Here is a 21,153-nt window from a genome sequence, read left to right as displayed (position 1 = left end):
TGCAGTTTATACATTCGCAGAGATCTATTTGTTTACATTGAATAACTTCGTACTGACTATTATATTGCAGTTTATACATTCGCAGAGATCTATTTGTTTACACTGAATAACTTCGTACTGACTATTATGTTGCAGTTTATACATTCGCAGAGATCTATTTGTTTACATTGAATAAATACGTACTGACTATTATGTTGCAGTTTATACATTCGCAGAGATCTATATGTTTACATTGAATAACTTCGTACTATTATGTTGCAGTTTATACATTCGCAGAGATCTATTTGTTTACATTGAATAACTTCGTACTGACTATTATGTTGCAGTTTATACATTCACAGAGATCTATTTGTTTACATTGAATAACTTCGTACTGACTATTATGTTGCAGTTTATACATTTGCAGAGATCTATTTGTTTACATTGAATAACTTTGTTCTGACTCTATTATGTTGCAGTTTATACATTTGCAGAGATCTATTTGTTTACATTGAACAACTTTGCACTGACTATTATGTTGCAGTTTATACATTTGCAGAGATCTTTTTGTTTACATTGAGTAACTTCTTACTGACTCTATTATGTTACAGTTTATACATTTGCAGAGATCTATTTGTTTACATTGAATAACGTCATACTGACTATTATGTTGCAGTTTATACACTTGCAGAGATCTATTTGTTTACATTGAATAACTTTGTACTATTATGTTGCAGTTTATACATTTGCAGAGATCTATTTGTTTACATTGAATACCTTCGTACTGACTATTATGTTGCAGTTTATACATTTGCAGAGATCAATTTGTTTACATTGAATAACTTCATACTGACTATTATGTTGCAGTTTATACATTTGCAGAGATCTATTTGTTTACATTGAATAACTTCGTACTGACTATTATGTTGCAGTTTATACATTTGCGGAGATGTATTTGTTTACATTGAATAACTTCATACTGACTATTATGTTGCAGTTTATACATTTGCAGAGATCTATTTGTTTACATTGAATAACTTTGTACTATTATGTTGCAGTTTATACATTTGCAGAAATCTATTTGTTTACATTGAATAACTTCATTCTGACTATTATGTTGCAGTTTATACATTTGCAGAGACCTATTTCTTTACATTGAATAACTTTGTACTATTATGTTGCAGTTTATAAATTTTCAGAGATATATTTGTTTACATTGAATAACTTCGTGCTGACTATTATGTTGCAGTTTATACATTCACAGAGATCTATTTGTTTACATTGAATAACTTCATACTGACTATTATGTTGCAGTTTATACATTCGCAGAGATCTATTTGTTTACATTGAATAACTTCGTACTGACTATTAGATTGCAGTTTATACATTTGCAGAGATCTATTTGTTTACATTGAATAACTTCGTACTATTATGTTGCAGTTTATACATTTGCAGAGATCTATTTGTTTACATTGAATAACTTCATACTATTATGTTGCAGTTTATACATTCGCAGAGATCTATTTGTTTACATTGAATAACTTCGTACTGACTATTATGTTGCAGTTTATACATTCGCAGAGATCTATTTGTTTACATTGAATAACTTCATACTATTATGTTGCAGTTTATGCATTCGCAGAGATCTATTTGTTTACATTGAATAACTTCGTACTATCATGTTGCAGTTTGTACATTCGCATAGATCTATTTGTTTACATTGAATAACGTCGTACTGACTATTATGTTGCAGTTTATACATTTGCAGAGATTTATTTGTTTACATTGAATAACTTCATACTGACGATTATGATGCAGTTTATACATTTGCAATGATCTGTTTGTTTACATTGAATAACTTCGTACTGACTATTATGTTGCAGTTTATACATTCGCAGAGATCTATTTGTTTGCATTGAATAACTTCGTACTGACTATTATGTTGCAGTTTATACATTCGCAGAGATCTATTTGTTTACATTGAATAACTTTGTACTGACTATTATGTTGCAGTTTATACATTTGCAGAGATCTATTTGTTTACATTGAATAACTTCGTACTGACTATTATGTTGCAGTTTATACATTTGCAGAGATCTATTTGTTTACATTGAATAACTTCGTACTGACTATTATGTTGCAGTTTGTACATTTGCAGAGATCTATTTGTTTACACTGAATAACTTTGTACTGACTATTATGTTGCAGTTTATACATTCGCAGAGATCTGTTTGTTTACATTGAATAACTTCATACTGACTATTATGTTGCAGTTTATACATTTGAAGAGATCTATTTTTTACATTGAATAACTTCGTACTGACTATTATGTTGCAGTTTATACATTTGCAGATTACATTGAATAACTTCATACTATTATGTTGCAGTTTATACATTCACAGAGATCTATTTGTTTACATTGAATAACTTTGTACCGACTATTATGTTGCAGTTTATACATTCGCAGAGATCTATTTGTTTACATTGAATAACTTCATACTGACTATTATGTTGCAGTTTATACATTTGCAGAGATCTATTTGTTTACATTGAATAACTTCCTACTGACTATTATGTTGCAGTTTATACATTAGCAGATTACATTGAATAACTTCGTACTGAGTATTATGATGCAGTTTATACATTCGCAGATGTCTATTTTTTTACATTGAATAACTTTGTACTGACTATTATGTTGCAGTTTATACATTCGCAGAGATCTATTTGTTTACATTGAGTAACTTCTTACTGACTATTATGTTGCAGTTTATACATTCGCAGAGATCTATTTGTTTACATTGAATAACTTCGTACTGACTATTATGTTGCAGTTTATACATTCGCAGAGATCTATTTGTTTACATTGAATAACTTCATACTGACTATTATGTTGCAGTTTATACATTCGCAGAGATCTATTTGTTTACATTGAATAACTTCGTGCTGACTATTATGTTGCAGTTTATACATTCGCAGAGATCTATTTGTTTACATTGAATAACTTCGTACTGACTATTATGTTCCAGTTTATACATTTGCAGAGATATATTTGTTTACATTGAATAACTACGTACTGACTATTATGTTGCAGTTTATACATTCGCAAAGATCTATATGTTTACATTGAATAACTTCGTACTATTATGTTGCAGTTTATACATTCGCAGAAATCTATTTGTTTACATTGAATAACTTCGTACTGACTAGTATGTTGCAGTTTATACATTCGCAGAGATCTATTTGTTTACATTGAATAACTTCGTACTGACTAGTATGTTGCAGTTTATACATTCGCAGAGATCTATTTGTTTACATTGAATAACTTCGTGCTGACTCTATTATGTTGCAGTTTATACATTTGCAGAGATCTATTTGTTTACATTGAATAACTTCGTGCTGACTCTATTATGTTGCAGTTTATACATTTGCAGAGATCTATTTGTTTACTTTGAATAACTTTGCACTGACTATTATGTTGCAGTTTATACATTTGCAGAGATCTATTTGTTTACATTGAATAACTTCGTACTGACTATTATGTTGCAATTTATACATTTGCAGAGATCTATTTCTTTATATTGAATAACTTCGTACTATTATGTTGCAGTTTATAAATTTGCAGAGATCTATTTCTTTACATTGAATAACTTCGTACTGACTATTATGTTGCAGTTTATACATTCGCAGAGATCTATTTGTTTACATTGAATAACTTTGTACTGACTCTATTATGTTTCAGTTTATACATTCGCAGAAATCTATTTGTTTACATTGTGCACTGAAAGGTGAAATGACTTTGCAAGCAGAAGCTGTGACCAGTGTTATTTTTTTCCTCTGCCATAAAGATACTCTGTAATTAACAAGAAAAAGACAAACTAGCAAAAAACAAAATTAAGCACAGGTGCACTGTAGTCCCTGAATAATATTGCATTTATTGTTGTTGTGTCTTTCGGCTTTTCCCGGTTAGGGTTCGCCACAGCGGAACACCGTTCCACTAATGATTGGTAGTTGATTTTTACGTTCTGTGTTACCAGCCCTGACGCACAACCTTCAACGAAGGTATGCCCATTCACGCTATTAAATCCACAAAATAAGTACTTTCATCTTACTGTAATGATAAGACTTCATCAGATCATACATGCTTAATTTTGTTTTACTTTGTAACTGTAACTTGGATTTTTGCTCATTGTTGATATTGTGAGAAATAATTAACTTGCATAAAATGATGACAAATCAAGTACAATCAGAGTTAGCTAATGTGTTTCTTTGTCATTTGTCAACAGTTTAACAGACATAGCTAATAGGCATATAGTTTTGATGTAATACAAGAAAGGAGGGAAGGAATGTGGTTTAGGTGCAAATGCATCTTACAGAAGCTAGAAGAAGGCAAAAAGATGGAGGTCAGGCAAGAGTTAAACATAGCTATAGCATGCAGTATGAGAGATTTGAGACAACAGGGGTTCATTCATCAAGTTAAAGGTAGTATGGTCCCAGCATAAGACATAAAATTAACTAGGAAGGATCCAACATTAATGAGGCAAGTTTGACAAAATTCTTGTAGTCAGTCATGCAACAGGTTGAAGAGAAGGGCTGCACCCCTGATAAGTAAGTGGTTGTGTACATCAAGTCCTCTTCAAAACATAGAGAGGCAGCTGACTGTTGGTGCTGGTGTTGTTAGGCACCTTGAATGACTTATCTGTAGCAGAGATCTCCATCTGGTACAGAGAGGAATGCTCATCCAGAACAAATTCCTGCAAAAAAGACATGACCAACCTCATCTACATTCCAACCTCCATTTGAGCCTTTGCAATAACTCCATCTCATGGTCAAACTATAGTTGAAACAGCTGTAGGGAGTAAACCAACTGCAGTGACCAGGTCCAATGCACTGGTGATGGCAAAGTCATAGGCCACCACCAGTGCATCCAGATTAACCACGTTGATTCCTTCCAGTAACTGGTCAAGGACTGGACATACGGTTTCAGAAGTCATAGAGCAAAAATATTACTTTTGACAATCTTGTACTAGGGTTCTTGCACAGAACAAAGACAATCCTGAAATGGACTAGTTGACAGTCTGACCAGGCGATAGGTTCCACTACCAAATCTTTGGTTTCAGGACAAACTGAAGACTAAGTCAAATGAATGTCCAACTTTATAGGCAGCAGTAGCAACTGTGTGAGTAAAGATGAAGCTCTCCATTAAGCCAAGAAGCTACATGGCAAGTCTTACATATTTCATCATCAGCCCAAGTACTGCCCCCCCCCCCCCAGATTAACCATCGAGAGAGTTGCATATTAGGTCGATGATGAGACCTAGGGACTTCTAGAGAAATGGTCAAAACTATCATAATGGATTTCACACAAGGAGGAACCAATAATTCCCTCCTGCTTTTTATGCCTGTTCAGTGGTGCTAGTCCTCCCATATAAACCTTCATAATTTAAAAGTTTGATAAATTACAAATTAGAAAAACTACTGGAACCAAACTGAACAGAGGTAGCCTCAAACATTAAATATATGTATTTTAATAATCCGAAGAAATACAAATGTATTTGGATTTAATCCAAATAATCCAAAGAAATACAAATGAATGAAAGGATTTAATCCAAATAATCCAAAAAAATACAAAGGGTATGAAGACAGACTAAAATTTCTGCCATTATTTTCTGACTTTAATCCTCAATGATTAGCCAAAAAAACACAATTTTATAGGAAACAGACCTAAAATATGTGGCAAAAAATCTGGACATTCTGCAGAAATCTGGACAGGTGTGAGGTATAGTTGCAAGCCTGGCACCTGAGATGATGGGGTGGGTGATTATTCCACTTGTATGCCTATTCCAGGGGGAGAGGAATTGTCAACAGCAGGAATAGCAGCTATGGTGGTGATACTGGGGCATGTATGCCAAGTTTACCAAATACTAGGAGCATGCCAACAAACAGATAGGACATATAAACAAAAATCCCATTGACAGTAGGTATGTCACAACACTGAGATGTCTCAATCTCCTCTCAGGCAATGAGAAAAGTTACTGATCTAGTCTGGGGAGGTCAATAGTGCTTCGCTGTGTCTAAGATCAAGGAAATGTAGCAGGGGCAGATGATGGCCTTCTTCATAGGGGCCAAAAATGTAATAAATACACTTTTTTTGGGGGTTAACCTTGTTTTAGAGTTTGCTGAATGTTGATATTCATGGGGACTGACTCTTTAGTATTTTACTTTTTAAACTATACACCAGTTTTTTACTACTGCTGATTAAATAGGAGTTCATTACCTTCTCTTCTGCATAACAAGGGTCATCAGATCAGTCACCTTCATGGCCAGTCATGTTTACTGTGCTTTTCAGTGCTTCTCTGTGTCTAAGATCAAGGAAATGTAGCAGGGGCAGATGATGGCCTTCTTCATAGGGGCCAAAAATATAACAAATACACTGTTTTGGGGGGGTTAACCTTGTTTTAGAGTTTGCTGAATGTTGATATTCATGGGGACTGACTCTTTAATATTTCACTTTTTAAACTATACAGCAGCTTTTTTACTACTGCTGATTAAATAGGAGGTCATTACCTTCTCTTTTGCATAATAAGGGTCATCAGATCAGTCATCTTCATGGTCAGTCATGTTTGTTACAAGGATTTATTGAAAGAAAAATGCTATGTCACCCTTAATAGGCTTGATTGGTTACAGTTTAAAAACAAACAAACATCTACCACCTCATTTCCACTCAAACACCTGGATGAATGAATGAAAGGATTTAATCCAAATAATCCAAAGAAATACAAATGATTGAAAGGATTTAATCCAAATAATCAAAATAAATACAAATGATTGAAAGGATTTAATCTGAATAATCCAAAGAAATACAAATGATTGAAAGGATTTCCTTTCATTCATCTGTATTTCATTGGCTTATTAAAATACATATTTTAACATTTGAGGCTATCTCTGTTCACTTTGGTTCCAGTAATTTTTCTGCTTTGAATAAATTACAAATTGCCACTTCCTCACCTGAGCTCCCTTGTCTAGTGCTGTGGACAATATGGCAATATGGCAAAATACAATACTCAAGATACTACCCAGGGCATTTTTCCAACCATATTTATGTAACAAACACCAAGTTAACCATTTAGAACAAGTTGGATGTAATACCCAGCTTGTTTCTGATTGACCTGTCATTAATTAACACAGCTCTAGAAACAATATTGGTGGGACAAGTCATGTTCACCGGTCAGTAAATACAGACTGATTTCAGAGTACTGGCAAGAGAAGATGGACCCTGTGTCCTGTGAAATTTCACACTTGGGTGGCACTGAGTAACCCTAGTGTTAACGCAGTCACCTTGGTCAGAATGTGCTGATAATCAGATCTTCCTAGCCCTAGACTCCAGTCTCCTACACATAAACCAGAAAAGGGATTAATACACAAAAAGCCAAACTGCCAACAAATGAGTAGGGGGCCTCTGGGATAGCAGAGCCCTGTTAAGATTAGTTAACAAAAACTAACATCTAAGCCTGACTGAAGCAAGAAAACAGTTTTGTAAAACCGAATATAAAACAAGATATCACAGTACAAAATCAGTACATTAAGACATGTGTACTCATAATAACTGACAAATATTAACTAGTAATACCGCTAAATAAAATTTACACCGCTCCCAAAAATAACAGGAAGACCATGCTAATAAATCATAGCCTAACAGGTCACTGTACTCTGGAAATGAACTAGGGCTGCATAAAGTGCATCCGAAATGCATAAAGAGGTAATCTAATAGGTAATCATGACCTGATACTAAATCTGCAGTGCACCGTAGTTTATATAGTTAATCATCAATTGACTAACAGAACATTTAAACCAGTAGTCAGCATGAACAGAAACACCAAGAAGTATTGCACCATTTTGACAAATATGAAACCTCAAGGCAAAACCAGTCAGCACAACATTATTCCCCTTAAACAGTTCTATTGGATAAGGAAGTGATATTGATTCCCTTTCTCAACTGTATCTTTCCAGTTAAATCCCTTGGGATAAATGTAAGTTTATGCCAGTTGTTGCCTGTGAAGACCATAAACATGAAATTATCATGTTTATTTCTTATAACTGGGATCTGAATTAGTTTAGGAGAGGATGCTGTCATCTTTCATTGAATGTGTTTTCAGGTAAAGACAGGTGATAGGAAGGGTCAGTTTTAAGTGAATAAGTCTGTGTGCTGTGTAGAGTTCTATAGACACAAGGAGGCGGTTGAGTTTCAGTAAGGTGATTTATACATAGTCATTGATAAGTTCTGCCATATTGCCAGCTGTGAAATATATTGTCTAGCTACATGCTTGCTCTGTCTTGTGCCTCAGTCATGCCACTGACCAAGCGTGCCAAGTAGTGAAGACCGAGCGTGCCAAGTAGTGAAGAGGCAGAAGTAGGCAAGAGTCAGGAAATGCTAATTTAGGAGGTTCAGAAAAAAATATGCTCACCCTGCACAGGCAGCCAAGCCTTTCATTATTTTTCAATAATCATGTTGACTATGAGTAAGTTATATTTGTTGACTGTTAATGATTCAGCCAAACAATTGGCAGCTGTGACTTCTTTGACTGGTACCTTGTCAAGAAAGTGAATGTTAAGAGTTAACCTACATTCAAATGAAGATCAAGAGGACCTGAAATGGATATCTGCAGATAGAAACAGCACTGACTTACTCTAATTAGAAATGAGAGGGAATTTTTGATTTGCAAACCGTTTTTTTTTTTTTTTTTTTTTTTTTTGAAGATAATATATACATTCTTGCTAACCTCAATAGCTTTGACTGAGATATCAGATATTGCAGAGCTACATTATCTGCTTATTGGGTGAGTTCATCATAACCATAGCGGGTAGCTATTTCATTTCAAAGATAATGAACATAATAGACTTAATATGGAACCCTGTTGGACACCAACATCAATCCCCCACGAGACAGAAGATGGCCACAGTTAGGGTGTGAAATATGGTGAGTACCAGGAAGAGCACTGACTTCAAAGAGACATTTCAAGATCTGTTAGCAAAAGCATTTCTCAGTAATCTTGGAAAAAATGTGACAGCAATGCATTAAAATCTATAGAAGTACCACCCTTGAGGAAATGTACAATTAGTGCATGTTTCCATACTGATTGGATATGACCTTCTTTTATGTATCTGTTAAAATGGCGGCTGAAAAAGACAAGGATTTCATAGTATCTGTTAGAAATGTAATATCTTTATTTTAGAACAGATTATCAGTTTATACAGGGTAGTTTTGTTGTGTTTATTACTGTGCCTCTTTAGTGACTGCATGTTTATTCAGTGACAGGAATAAAAATGCAAGTGAATTTCCTTTAAGAACAGAGCAGTATTATCTTTTCATGTATATTAAAGCAGAACACCACTTTCCTTTGTCTGCCCTAATCAGCAGGGCAGAGGTTCTTCAACCCATTTATTCCTTGCCAGGGCTCACCAGCTTCCCCATTCAGGGTGGCAGCTGAGGCCATCCTCTTTCTGTAGGATTGGAGCCGAAATCCATTCATTCCTTAGGTGAAGCACATCCATCTACTCTCTTGCGAGATGTGAGGATCAGGCAGCAGGGAGTGAGTCAGTCAACAAACAGCAGCAGTGACATTCCTATAGCTCTTGTTGCGGTATTTATGAGGGATAGAAAGCTTCTTGTCAGTCACGAGACAGTGTTTAAACAAGGATTCATGATCAGGTACTTAGTAAGCTAAATACACTGTAATTACATAAAAAGCCATATGTTATACACACACACACACACACACACACACACACACACACACACACACACACACACACACACTCACACACTGCACTTACAATGTCAACACGTGCAGATTTATTGACTGAAAAATCTTTGTTTAAATATGTGAAATAAGCAGTCTGTGTCACAGATTTCTCTAGATAATACTCGTGCCTTTTCTTCCATTCTATAATCATTCTTGTTATCTGTAAACACTCTTGTGGTTGTGTATCATACGTCGTCCATATAGACAAGCAGAGCAACTTCTGTTATCCCTGTTTTTGCATGCAGAGTACCATAACAGCACTCAGTTTTATGCTTTTGTGTCATATGCCATGCGGTGAAACAATATTCCTTGGTCTACAACAACTTTCACCAGGGCAATTGTTATATAATTGTTTAGTTTGCTGCAATTTGTACTGTATTAGTTAATATGCTGTAACTATTTATTTATATTTTATGTTACATACTTGCTTTTGCCTTGCCTGTGGCATCTTCCTAATGAGGTTATGCCCTTTAATTCTGTAATTTTAGATTTATTTATAAGCTGATCTCTCATCTGGTTCCTGTTATTTTTTTCTAGGTGCTTCCTTTCCAGATTGCAATGTCACAAGTCTTACTCACTTCTTTTTTCTCTCAACAGGAGAACTTCTTGGAGAAATCATTATTCCAGCCTGGGTCTCTCAACAGTGGACAGAACCAGCAACGGCCACAGACAGACAGGTCAGTAATACTGACTGAATAAAGCCTCTAATATTTGCAGAGCAAACACTGATGCTCTTATAATTCACATAATCGCATCCAAAAATACCCTGTCAGAGTAACATTTTAATACTTTGCCAGAGTAACACAAGTAAAGTGCATTGATTTCATAGCTCATCTACCAACAGCAACACTCCCTTTTTAATTTAGAAAAAATGAAACGAGGCAGCTCCAAAGGGTGAAAGCTCCTGCGGCGTGGTAAAAAATGGAAATGTGCATAAAAACAAAAAGCATCCACAGGAACTAACACGGCAACTGCCCTTACTGGAGCAAACTGTATAACAAATATCCAAATAAATATATGTAACAAATGCTGAGTAGTCAAGTCCGTAATAAATATAGTTGATAGATTTTATTCGCTACAATAAATGATGGGTAAGCGCTTTCACCATGGTCTGATGAAGCCTATATGGTGAAAGTTTGCTCCAGTAAGGACAGTTGCCGTGTTAGTTCCTGTGGATGCTTTTTGTTTTTATGTACATTTCCCTTTTTAATTTAATTAATTTTCTAAAAAAAACATGAACAACAAGAAAAGCAGATCATTTTCAGTATGTACATCCTGTAATACAATTCTTCAGGATAAAACATACTTTCCCTTATTATTTCTACTGTTCTAGATAAACAGTAGCTTCCTGAAGTATTTTAACACAGTCCACAAAAAATCTATTAACTATTCTCTTTTTACTGTCTTTCGGATTCCATACCCTCTAACTACTATCCACACCAATTCCACCACAATCCATATAATTTTAATTTCAAATACAGTAGCTCCTATAGGCAAGACATTTTTGTAGTTTGTACAAGTTTCTACCTCATAATCTTTAGTTTTAGTTCTACCTTATAACAAATATCTAACTGTACTTTGAACCTTCTACTTGACAAAATGATACAATATTCTGCATGTATTCTGCTTAAATTGTAACATTTCTATTTACTAATATAATCGTTGCGTAAACGCTCTGGAGCTTCAGAATAGGACTTAATTGCTAGTTCACAGAACTGCTCACACACACATGCATTTACCTTGAATTGCTTTCTGGGTTATTATCAGCTCCACTGAGACAAACGGGAGCCATTTTATAATATTTTATTTTATTTTTCCTCCCCTGACTGTCGACTATGTCGTAGTTGTTTGGGATCATTTTACTCATACGTAGAGTGCCTAGCCATTTCTATTGTATTATCTGTAGAAGTACAATGTTTTTCTATGTTTTTGCTACAAATGTATCTGCTTGCCTGAACTTGATACTGTATTCTTCTACTGCATTTGTCTGCTGAATTGCATAACTGCCTGACTCTGAATTGCATTGGATGATAGTGCCATAAACTAGGTTTGTTTTCTCTGCTGCTTTTTTCTCCCTGCCTTCTCTTGCTTTCTCCCTCAGTAGCTGTTCTCTCCATCTTTACCTTCCTTTCTCTAACATACCTTATTTCCATATATATCCTCTTCGACTTCACTATTTCCCTCTAAACCAGCTCTAACATTTTATTCCTGCATCCCCCCTCTTCCTCTTCCCTCCCTATTTTTCACTTCTGCTTATTTTTCCTCTTCTCCCCCCTTTTTTACTCATTTTTGTTTTGTTTTCCCTGCTCTCTTACAGTACTCCCTCGTGAAAGTCCCGCTCTACCTCCTGAAATTACGGACTACTTCCTGCAAAGGCTCAGTTGGCTTACCTGGACCTCCCTACACTCTAGTCTGGCTCACTTGAAACAGAACCTCTGTGTGGAATCCCTATACCTTTTTCAGTAAATGTATGTAGCCTATTACCCAATCTCAAATATCTGAACTTCCATATTTGTTAACCAGTTCCTCAGTGTGTGTGACTCAGCAGCCTACCGCAGACCACAACAACCTCCCTCTCACTGGTACTCAGTGACCCCTGGCCTCCCATCCTTTTCTGTACCCCTTTGAAGGCTCCCCCCTTTTGTTTTTTTTTCTCTGCTTAAAACTTATTTATTTTACTTTTACCTTAGAGTATTTGCTCTATCTCTCTCCCCATCCTTCTCTGCCTGCCATTTCTCCTTTATCCACTAGGTGGCACCATCTCTCCACCTTTCAGCCTGCTCCTACTCTATAAATTCTTTTTAATTCCAACTTTGCTTCTACATCCCTCAAAGCCAAACCTCCCCTAATCTTTCTCCACTTTCCATACACTATATTTTCCTCGAGTGTTGCTCAAGCTCTTCCACTTTCCACCCAGTCTAACGTTCTTTCTACCTACTTACCTCTGCTCCCACCTGCAGTGGCTGATACTTTTTCAGCTGAACTCCTCTGCCCTGTTTGGCTCACTCCACTCCCCTCCCTGTCCCCATTTCCCATCCGCCCCCAGTAGTCCTACATTTATTTCCATCACATACTCCCTCCCCCTTACATCACCCAATCACCCCACAAGACTACCCCTCCCACTTTTTCCTAGAACTACCTCCCCTTCCATCTACCAAACCTCTTTTAACAAATCTCCTCCCTACCCACCAGTTCATACACAAATCTCTCTAACCTACAAACGTCTTTGTTCCTCTAATCAAATTACTCTCTATAATGCTCTCTTTCCCTCTATACTCCCCACCCCTACACTAGTCCTGTCCCTCCTTCTTCTCCCTCTGTACCATACCACCTCATATACTAACCTTTACCTCACCCCTCCACATCAACCTCCACCTACCTTCCCTACAAATCATTTCCACAATATCTCGGTCTCTTTAACCCCCTTTCACCCCACTTTTCTCTCAACATTAAAACTATTCCAAATCCCCACCAAATTCTACAGGCCCAAACCAACCCCCTACCATCCATTCCTAACCAAACACTCTCCTAACAAACTTATCCACCTTCTCTCTTACCTTTGCTTAGCAGGCGACATTCATCCCAACCCTGGACCAAACATATCTCAAACAAGTAACCCTACCTCCAACAACAAAGCAAATAGTAAATACCTCAAATTCTTCACTATTAACACCCAAAGCTTAGCTAATAAAATTACCCACTTTCATGCCTGGCTTAACCAAAATTCACCCGACATAGTAGCCATATCCGAAACTTGGTTAAAACCACACATAACTGATACAGAATTCCTTCCTCCAGGATTTCAATGTCTCCGATCTGACCACCTAATTAAAAGAGGTGGTGGTGTAGCTCTAATCTACGCCAATCACTTATCCATCACTCCCTTCCCAAATCCTATCCCTTCCTTTAATAACGCAGAAATAGTTACTGGCATTCTAAAATTAAATGACCACAAATGTATCTGCATCATCTCCCTTTACATTCCACCTGGTAACAACACCAGTACCTTGGAAGACATCCTCTCTTGGACCTCCTCAAATATTAATTATGAAACCTATATCATGGGAGATGTAAATATTGACTGGCAAAAAATCTCTAATCATGATCCCACCTTAACAATCAATCTCTTCAAGTTCACACAACTTATTAACTGTACCACCAGGCCCAACAAAACCAACCTCACTGGCTCCATCCTAGACTGGATCCTGGTGTCACACCCTAACAGAACTACCATATCTGGTGTCACTCCTGACCCACTAGGAGACCATCTCCCTGCCTTCACCCATAGAACTACTTCCTCTTCCCCATTATCCCATAAACTCCTACATACTCGCAATGTATCTAACTTTAACCCCTCTACCTTCTCTGACTCCCTCAAAGCCACCAACTGGAACCCACTAAAAACACTATCCCTAGATGAAGCCGTTGATTTCTTCAACTCCAAATTCCTTACTATCCTAAACTCCCTAGCTCCAATACGAACTAAAAGAGTTAAAGCCAAGACTGCCTCCTGGCTAACTAAAGAAACAAAGAAAATCATGCAACAAAGAGATAAATCCTGGAAAAGCTATCTCCATCATAAGCAACCTGTATTCTTACTTAAATATAAACAACTACGAAACCAAGCCAAAAAACAAGTTATAATAGATAAAAAGTCCTACTACGACCATCTACAAATAAATCATGCTAAAAACCCCAAACAATTCTGGAACTCCACTAACTCTCTCCTTAAACCTGGCACAACCAACAACCCCTGCCCTGATACCAGCAAATCTGACCAAGACATTGCCAAACTATTCAATACCTTTTTCACCTCTACTATTGCCGAGCTAACCAAAACCTTCCCCAACAGCAACCCCCCACCCCCCTCTGCCCAAGTTTCCTCCAACACACATCTCTCAACTCCTCTCTTTGAACTTGAACCTGTGTCTACCTACCTCATTAAAAAAACTCCTGTCCAAACTCAAACCTTGCACCAATGCCCCTGACAATATCCCCTCCTCCTTCTTAAAAAAGTACTGATCTCCCCATCAGCATCCTGATAAATAGATCATTACTCGAATCCTATGCACCCAAACTATGGCGCTGTGCTTTCATCCTTCCACTCCATAAAGGCGGCAAAAACTATAATTACTCCAACTTCCGCCCCATAGCCATCCTCTCACCAATCTCAAAAATTCTTGAAAAATGCATTCACCTGCAACTCATGCCATTCCTAACCAAAGACCAACTGCTCTCTCCTACCCAGCACAGCTTCCGCCCTGGACATAATACCAACACAGCCCTTATCTCCTTCCTACACTCTGTCAATTCAGCTCGAGACTCTGGGAATCTAGTTTCATCAGTCCTATTAGACTTATCTAAAGCTTTCAATACCATCTCCCACTCCCATCTACTAAACCATCTCTCTAACCTTAACATCTCCCCAGAAACTATAACCTGGTTCTCCAGCTACGTTTCAGACAGGTCCCAAGCTGTAAAATGGGGCCAAGCCTCCTCCAGCTTCCTTCCTACCCCCACAGGAGTTCCCCAAGGGTCCATACTTGGCCCTCTGCTATTCAACATCTTGACTTCCACAAAGCTATTCCCAATACCAAAATTGTCCAATACGCAGACGACTCTACTTTGATCTGCTATGCCCCTAACCTTACAGAACTCAAATCTCTAACCCAAACCGCCTTCTCAACCACTGAAAAATGGATGCACCAAAACCACCTCTCACTAAATGCTAACAAAACTAAGATTCTCCTATTCACTCACTCTAAATCCACCCCCTCTGTCAAAAACTCATTTCAAATTACAAGCCTTAATAACTTCATCATTGACATCGTTCCCTCTGCAAAACTCCTAGGGGTCACCATTGATGAACACTTAAAATTCAATACCCACATCCAACTTAACATTAAAAAAACCCACATAAAACCTGGCCTACTATACAGAAATAATCAATTTCTCTCCCTCTCTACTAGACAGACCTTGGCCACTACCTATCTCCTCCCATCTCTTCTATATGGTGCTCCTCTACTTACAAATCTATCATCCACCCTAACCACCAAACTGGAAATATGCTACAATAAGATCTCCAAATTCGCCACCAAGTCAAATTCCCTCTCTCATCACTGCACCTCCCTTCAAACTTTAAATTGGCTTGAACTCCCTAATCAACTAGACTACCTCCAAATTGTCTCAGCCCACAAACTTATATTCCAACCTAGCAGCTGCCCTGCACTATCAAATATTCTTCAACCTTATACCCCCCCAGACCCCTCAGATCTTCCCATCAAAATCTTATCTCCGTCCACAAACCTAAGCGCCCAACTGGTCAGCTTCTAATCTCCTTTACCCTAGCTAAAAAATGGAATGCCATGCCCGCTACACTAAAGACCTGTGACAACCTACACTCCTTCAAAACTCAACTCCACTGCTACCTGCAAACTCAAAGAAAATGTAACTGCACTCTTCATTCTATACCTCCTAAGCTCCCCTCCTTCTCTCCTGGCTAAACTTCATACCCCTCTATTCTGCCACTTACTCACACATTGTTATTATAACTAACAAACCTTTTTCTTTTTCTTTTTTTCAACCTATGTTCTATGCCTTTCACCCTCCAGGACAATTCCTCTTGAAAATCCTAATAGCTTGTTTTTTAAATGAATTCATACATGTTTTTCTAACTGTTTTGTGGAATTCCCACCTATTTTTGATTGTAATAATAGTTCAGTGTATTTTACTATTATCTTTCATTATGTGATTTACCATTGTACTGTGGAGATTTTCTCCCCGGGCCTCCACTGAAAACGGGCTCACCCAGTGGACCTCTCCGGTCACCAAACTGAAATAAATAAATAAATAATATCTCACTGTACATTAAACGTTGTACTTGACAACATGATATAATGTGTACTTGTATTTTCCTTAAACTGTAACATTAGTATTTTGTCACTATACTTGTATACATTGCATAATTTTTGACTATGTTAAAAGAATTTTTTTTTTAAATTGTCCAACTTGTCTTTGTAATAATTTTTGTGTATTTTGCATGTAGAGCTTTTCTCCCTGGCACCTCCGCTGAAAATGGGCTCACACTCAGTCGGACTTTCCCGGTAAACAAATATAAAAATAAAATAAATAAACAGAAAATGACTACATTGCCTTATTCAATATTCACTCTTTAAAACATATGTTTTATTTAACTTATGTGAGTCGACATTAACAATGATAGCGGAAACGCCATCATTACTAAAAATCAAAGATGTCAGTAGCATCTCAGCTCATATAAGCAGATTCTCATTACTTTAAAAATTGTAAATCAGTGGCCTTGATTGGAGGACTCTTGTTGAACTGAATTGCCTGAATAATGTGTATTAGTAGTCTGGCTAGATTTTTCAAACACTGTATAGTTATTTGTTAATTCCTACAAGGACTATTTGTTGTAGCTTTGTGAATACTGGCCTTGGTAATGGCCAAAGCATGTCCACTAGAATCAATCCATCAACCTGGTTAAAACATAAAAATAAATATAGCATTTCTGGCATATGGCACAGACAGGTATCTAAATCAGTAAACTTAGAGGAAAAGTTACAAGTGGTAAACTGTACTGTTAGTATATAAAAAGTGGCTGGTGTTGACCAGGTAAGTCCACTGGACAAATTTCCCTTTTCAGGGGTGACCCAGGAGAATTGGCTGGTTAAGTGACTTGCTCAAAGTCACAGAGTAGACAAATAAAGGTAGAAGGAATGAAACACAGTACTCTAAGCACATGTAGCAGCTTATTGACAGCTCTGGTATTTGCTCCCCTATGCTGCCAAAGGACTGTCAGGCTTTCTCCGTGCTGTTTAAAAATGTCACTATAAAATTCACTGCAGTTTGGTCCCATTGTTTGTCTAGAAGCAGCATATGATGTACTTCTTGTGTTATTTATTGTGTTATTAATTTAATTAGTTGTGCCTTTCCTAGTTTCTGTGTTCTTGTTCTTTCTGTAGTACCAGTATGGTATGTGTTCTGTGCTACCGAATCACCCTAAACTTAATGCAATTCCATTCATCTTATTTATTTTTGGAGTGCTTTTTTGCTTTTTTGCTTGAAGCTCATTTTTATTTGTGCTATGTAACTGTTACATTTTATGATACAACTAAGACACTGATCTTTGGTCGGCTCTATGGTGCAGATGGAGGAGACCCTGGCTGTGACACAGATAACCTGCGATTGATTTGCAAGCATACCTCTCAACCTCTTAGAGCAAGAAATCTGGACATAGCCATAAATAATGGGGGCAAAGGCCCAAAATAGGGACGCTTTTTAAATATTTATCTTACAAACTTAGAAAGTTGACAGAACTGTTTTTGCATTAGCATGGGTTTTCTGAAGGGTATGAAGACAGACTCAAATTTCTGCCATTATTTTCTGACTTTAATCCTCAATGATTAGCCAAAAAAACACAATTTTATAGGAAACAGACCTAAAATATGTGGCAAAAAATCTGGACATTCTGCAGAAATCTGGACAGTTAAGCAGTATAGTTGCAAGCCTGGCACCTGAGACAATGGGGTGGGTGATTATTCCACTGGTATGCCTATTCCAGGGGGAGAGGAAGTGTCACCAGCAGGAATAGCAGCTATGGTGGTGATACTGGGGCATGTATGCCAAGTTTACCAAATACTAGGAGCATGCCAACAAACAGATAGGACATATAAACAAAAATCTCATTGACAGTAGGTATGTCACAACATTGAGATGTCTCAATCTCCTCTCAGGCAATGAGAAAGGTTACTGATCTAGTCTGGGGAGGTCAAGAGTGCTTCTCTGTGTCTAAGATCAAGGAAATGTAACAGGGGCAGATGATGGCCTTCTTCATAGGGGCCAAAAATATAACAAATACACTTTTTGGGGGGGTTAACCTTGTTTTAGAGTTTGCTGAATGTTGATATTCATGGGGACTGACTCTTTTAGTATTTTACTTTTTAAACTATGCACCAGCTTTTTTACTACTGCTGATTAAATAGGAGTTCATTACCTTCTCTTCTGCATAACAAGGGTCATCAGATCAGTCACCTTCATGGTCAGTCATGTTTGTTACAAAGATTTCTTGAAAGAAAAATGCTATGTCACCCTTAATAGGCTTGACTGGTTACAGTTTAAAAACAAACAAACATCTATCACCTCATGTCCACTCAAACACCTGCTCTGTGTTTCTCCAACACTGACATGGTATGAACATCCTAAGAGTCGAATACCCTCTTGTGCTTTTCTGCTAAGCTCCTCAAGAAATTATGGCAAATGTGAGGATGGGGTGTTTTACTGCATACCTCCCAACCATCTGGAATGGTGAGCCAGGGACAAACAGAGGCATGGAATACACTCTGCCTTTGTTAACTTTAAAGAGTGGTATGCAAGTCATTGGATCTATATTTTTAGCATTGCAGCCATTCTCTGTGTTAGCACTGCCATATTATATCAATGTCAGTAGCTCAGTAAGTTATATATTTATTGGTGATACTGACAAGATCACAAAGCTGAAGGCTCCATCACTACATGAAACACTTGGATTAATGTGACCTTGCTAACACTGGGATGTAGTAAGTGCCACTTTTGCGAGATGCTGTCATTCAGATTAGATATTAAATCATTGGACCATTGGTGGTAGTTGAAGTGGACAATCCCGTGTCACTTACTGCAAAAGGAAATGGAGTTTCTTCACTTCAGTGTCCTGGCCACGTTCCCACAGTGGATCACATAAGTACCTCCTAGGGCTTCCCCTGTAAACAGATCATTCATCAGCCTCTTCAAAAAAAGTCAAGAAGGTAAATAATAGTAAAAATAAAAGTAAAAAGTAACATTTTAATAAATGTTGTTAAAAGAAAGAATAAAACATTTATTATTTAAATTTAAAACCATCTCATCCCTTAACTAATACATAGCATATAGAGTTAGAAAGACTAAGTATTCCCTATATTAATAAGTTGTTAAACAAATGGTAATTCATAGTGGGCAAGTTATAACATTATGGCTTATAAATAAATAATTACCTTTAATGATACTTTAACTGATACTTTCTCAAAACTTGAATTGGAAAGACATGAATTGGCATGGCAATTAAATTTTACTTTTTACTTTTATTTTTACTATTATTTAGAGTAGGGTCTGGATTAATATCTAAACCCAATAATGTTGAACACTGAACTATACCCACTTAAACGAGTATAAGAATATCCTATTAGGTTAAATCACATGATTTAACAAATGTATTTAAACCTTAACTGACCTGAAGAAGTTCAGATACAGTTTGTTCCTGTGCCTTTGAACCAAGAAAGCCAACTGCTTTGGGCTACAACTTGCCTTATTTATTGTTTCATTTACTTTTTACTTAACGGACTGGGTTCGTGGAGAACGTTTTGTAACTTTCTGTGCATTTCGGACAGTCAGCTCGCTGGATGTTGTTTGGTGGCTGGTGACTGTTTTTTGGTGCGAGACACTTATCCCACTGTTTGGATTAACTTTTATATTTTTGTAGTCTGCCTACAGTCTACAGTCCATTAAGTGGATATTTGTTGCATTCTGCCACGGGATCCTTTTCCTATTGCTTGGTACATAACTGCTGGCCCTTGTGTGTTTACGCTTGCAGGACTGGATCATCGGTGCCGCACTTTGTGCAGGAGTTTATTGGAGTGCACATCATATTTTCATCATTTTCCCACTGGAACCCAGGTCCGGTTACTTACATACATTTTTCAATTGAAGTTCATCTTGCCTGTGAGTATCTAAAAGGTTTTTTATTTGGACAATACGTGGATTGTACATTATTGGAGTCTTTTTTATGAATGGTCATTTTACCTACTGAAATAAATTTACTTTGTGTGTTGGCACAAAGGATTTCCACCTTCTATAGTGTTACAGTCAATTTTTGTACTTTTTTGTTCAAAAAAAGTATTATTTTATTTGTTTATGTACTTATTTATTATTTGTCACTTGAATACTGGGAAAGTCCAATTGGGTAGGAGCCCCTTTTCAGCACAGGCCTGGAGAGAAAATTTCCAAAGCATTACAAAACATTTTAAGATCAAAAATTTTACAGTCTTCAGAAAAATACAGGAAGAAGGAACATCCACAGTTGAAATAATTGTACCAAATTAGACATAAAATGAAAATATTGGTTAAGAATAGATACAGGTTATATAGATAAATTAAAGGTAAGTTAGTGTAATACAAGCAGGAACTGCAATATGAAGTAAGAGAAAAGTAGCCTTATGGTATATTTAGAGAGTAATCCAGGGAAGAGAAATTGGTAGAAGTAAGGAAATGAGTGAAGATGGGGGACAAAGGAGGTGTATAACCTGAATAGGTGTTTGTTCACATTTAGGGATAGAGTATGGAGATAC

The 21,153-nt window shown here is 36.9% G+C and overlaps 1 protein-coding gene across 1 annotated transcript in view; it reads left to right on the top strand.

Moving 5' to 3' along the window:
- Positions 1–21,153, top strand: part of LOC122794677 (disintegrin and metalloproteinase domain-containing protein 33-like) — a 2,280,125-nt gene that overhangs the window by 354,943 nt on the left and 1,904,029 nt on the right. The window contains exon 2 of the mRNA XM_044063306.1: positions 10,376–10,455. Coding sequence (XP_043919241.1) covers positions 10,376–10,455 — 80 coding nt within the window. The remainder of the gene's footprint in view (positions 1–10,375; positions 10,456–21,153) is intronic.

Source organism: Protopterus annectens, chromosome 2.part1 (genome assembly GCF_019279795.1).
Source record: "Protopterus annectens isolate FY-2018-M chromosome 2.part1, PAN1.0, whole genome shotgun sequence".
In the NCBI taxonomy this organism is placed as follows: domain Eukaryota; kingdom Metazoa; phylum Chordata; order Ceratodontiformes; family Protopteridae; genus Protopterus; species Protopterus annectens.
This window is presented reverse-complemented; position numbering and strand designations above follow the sequence as displayed.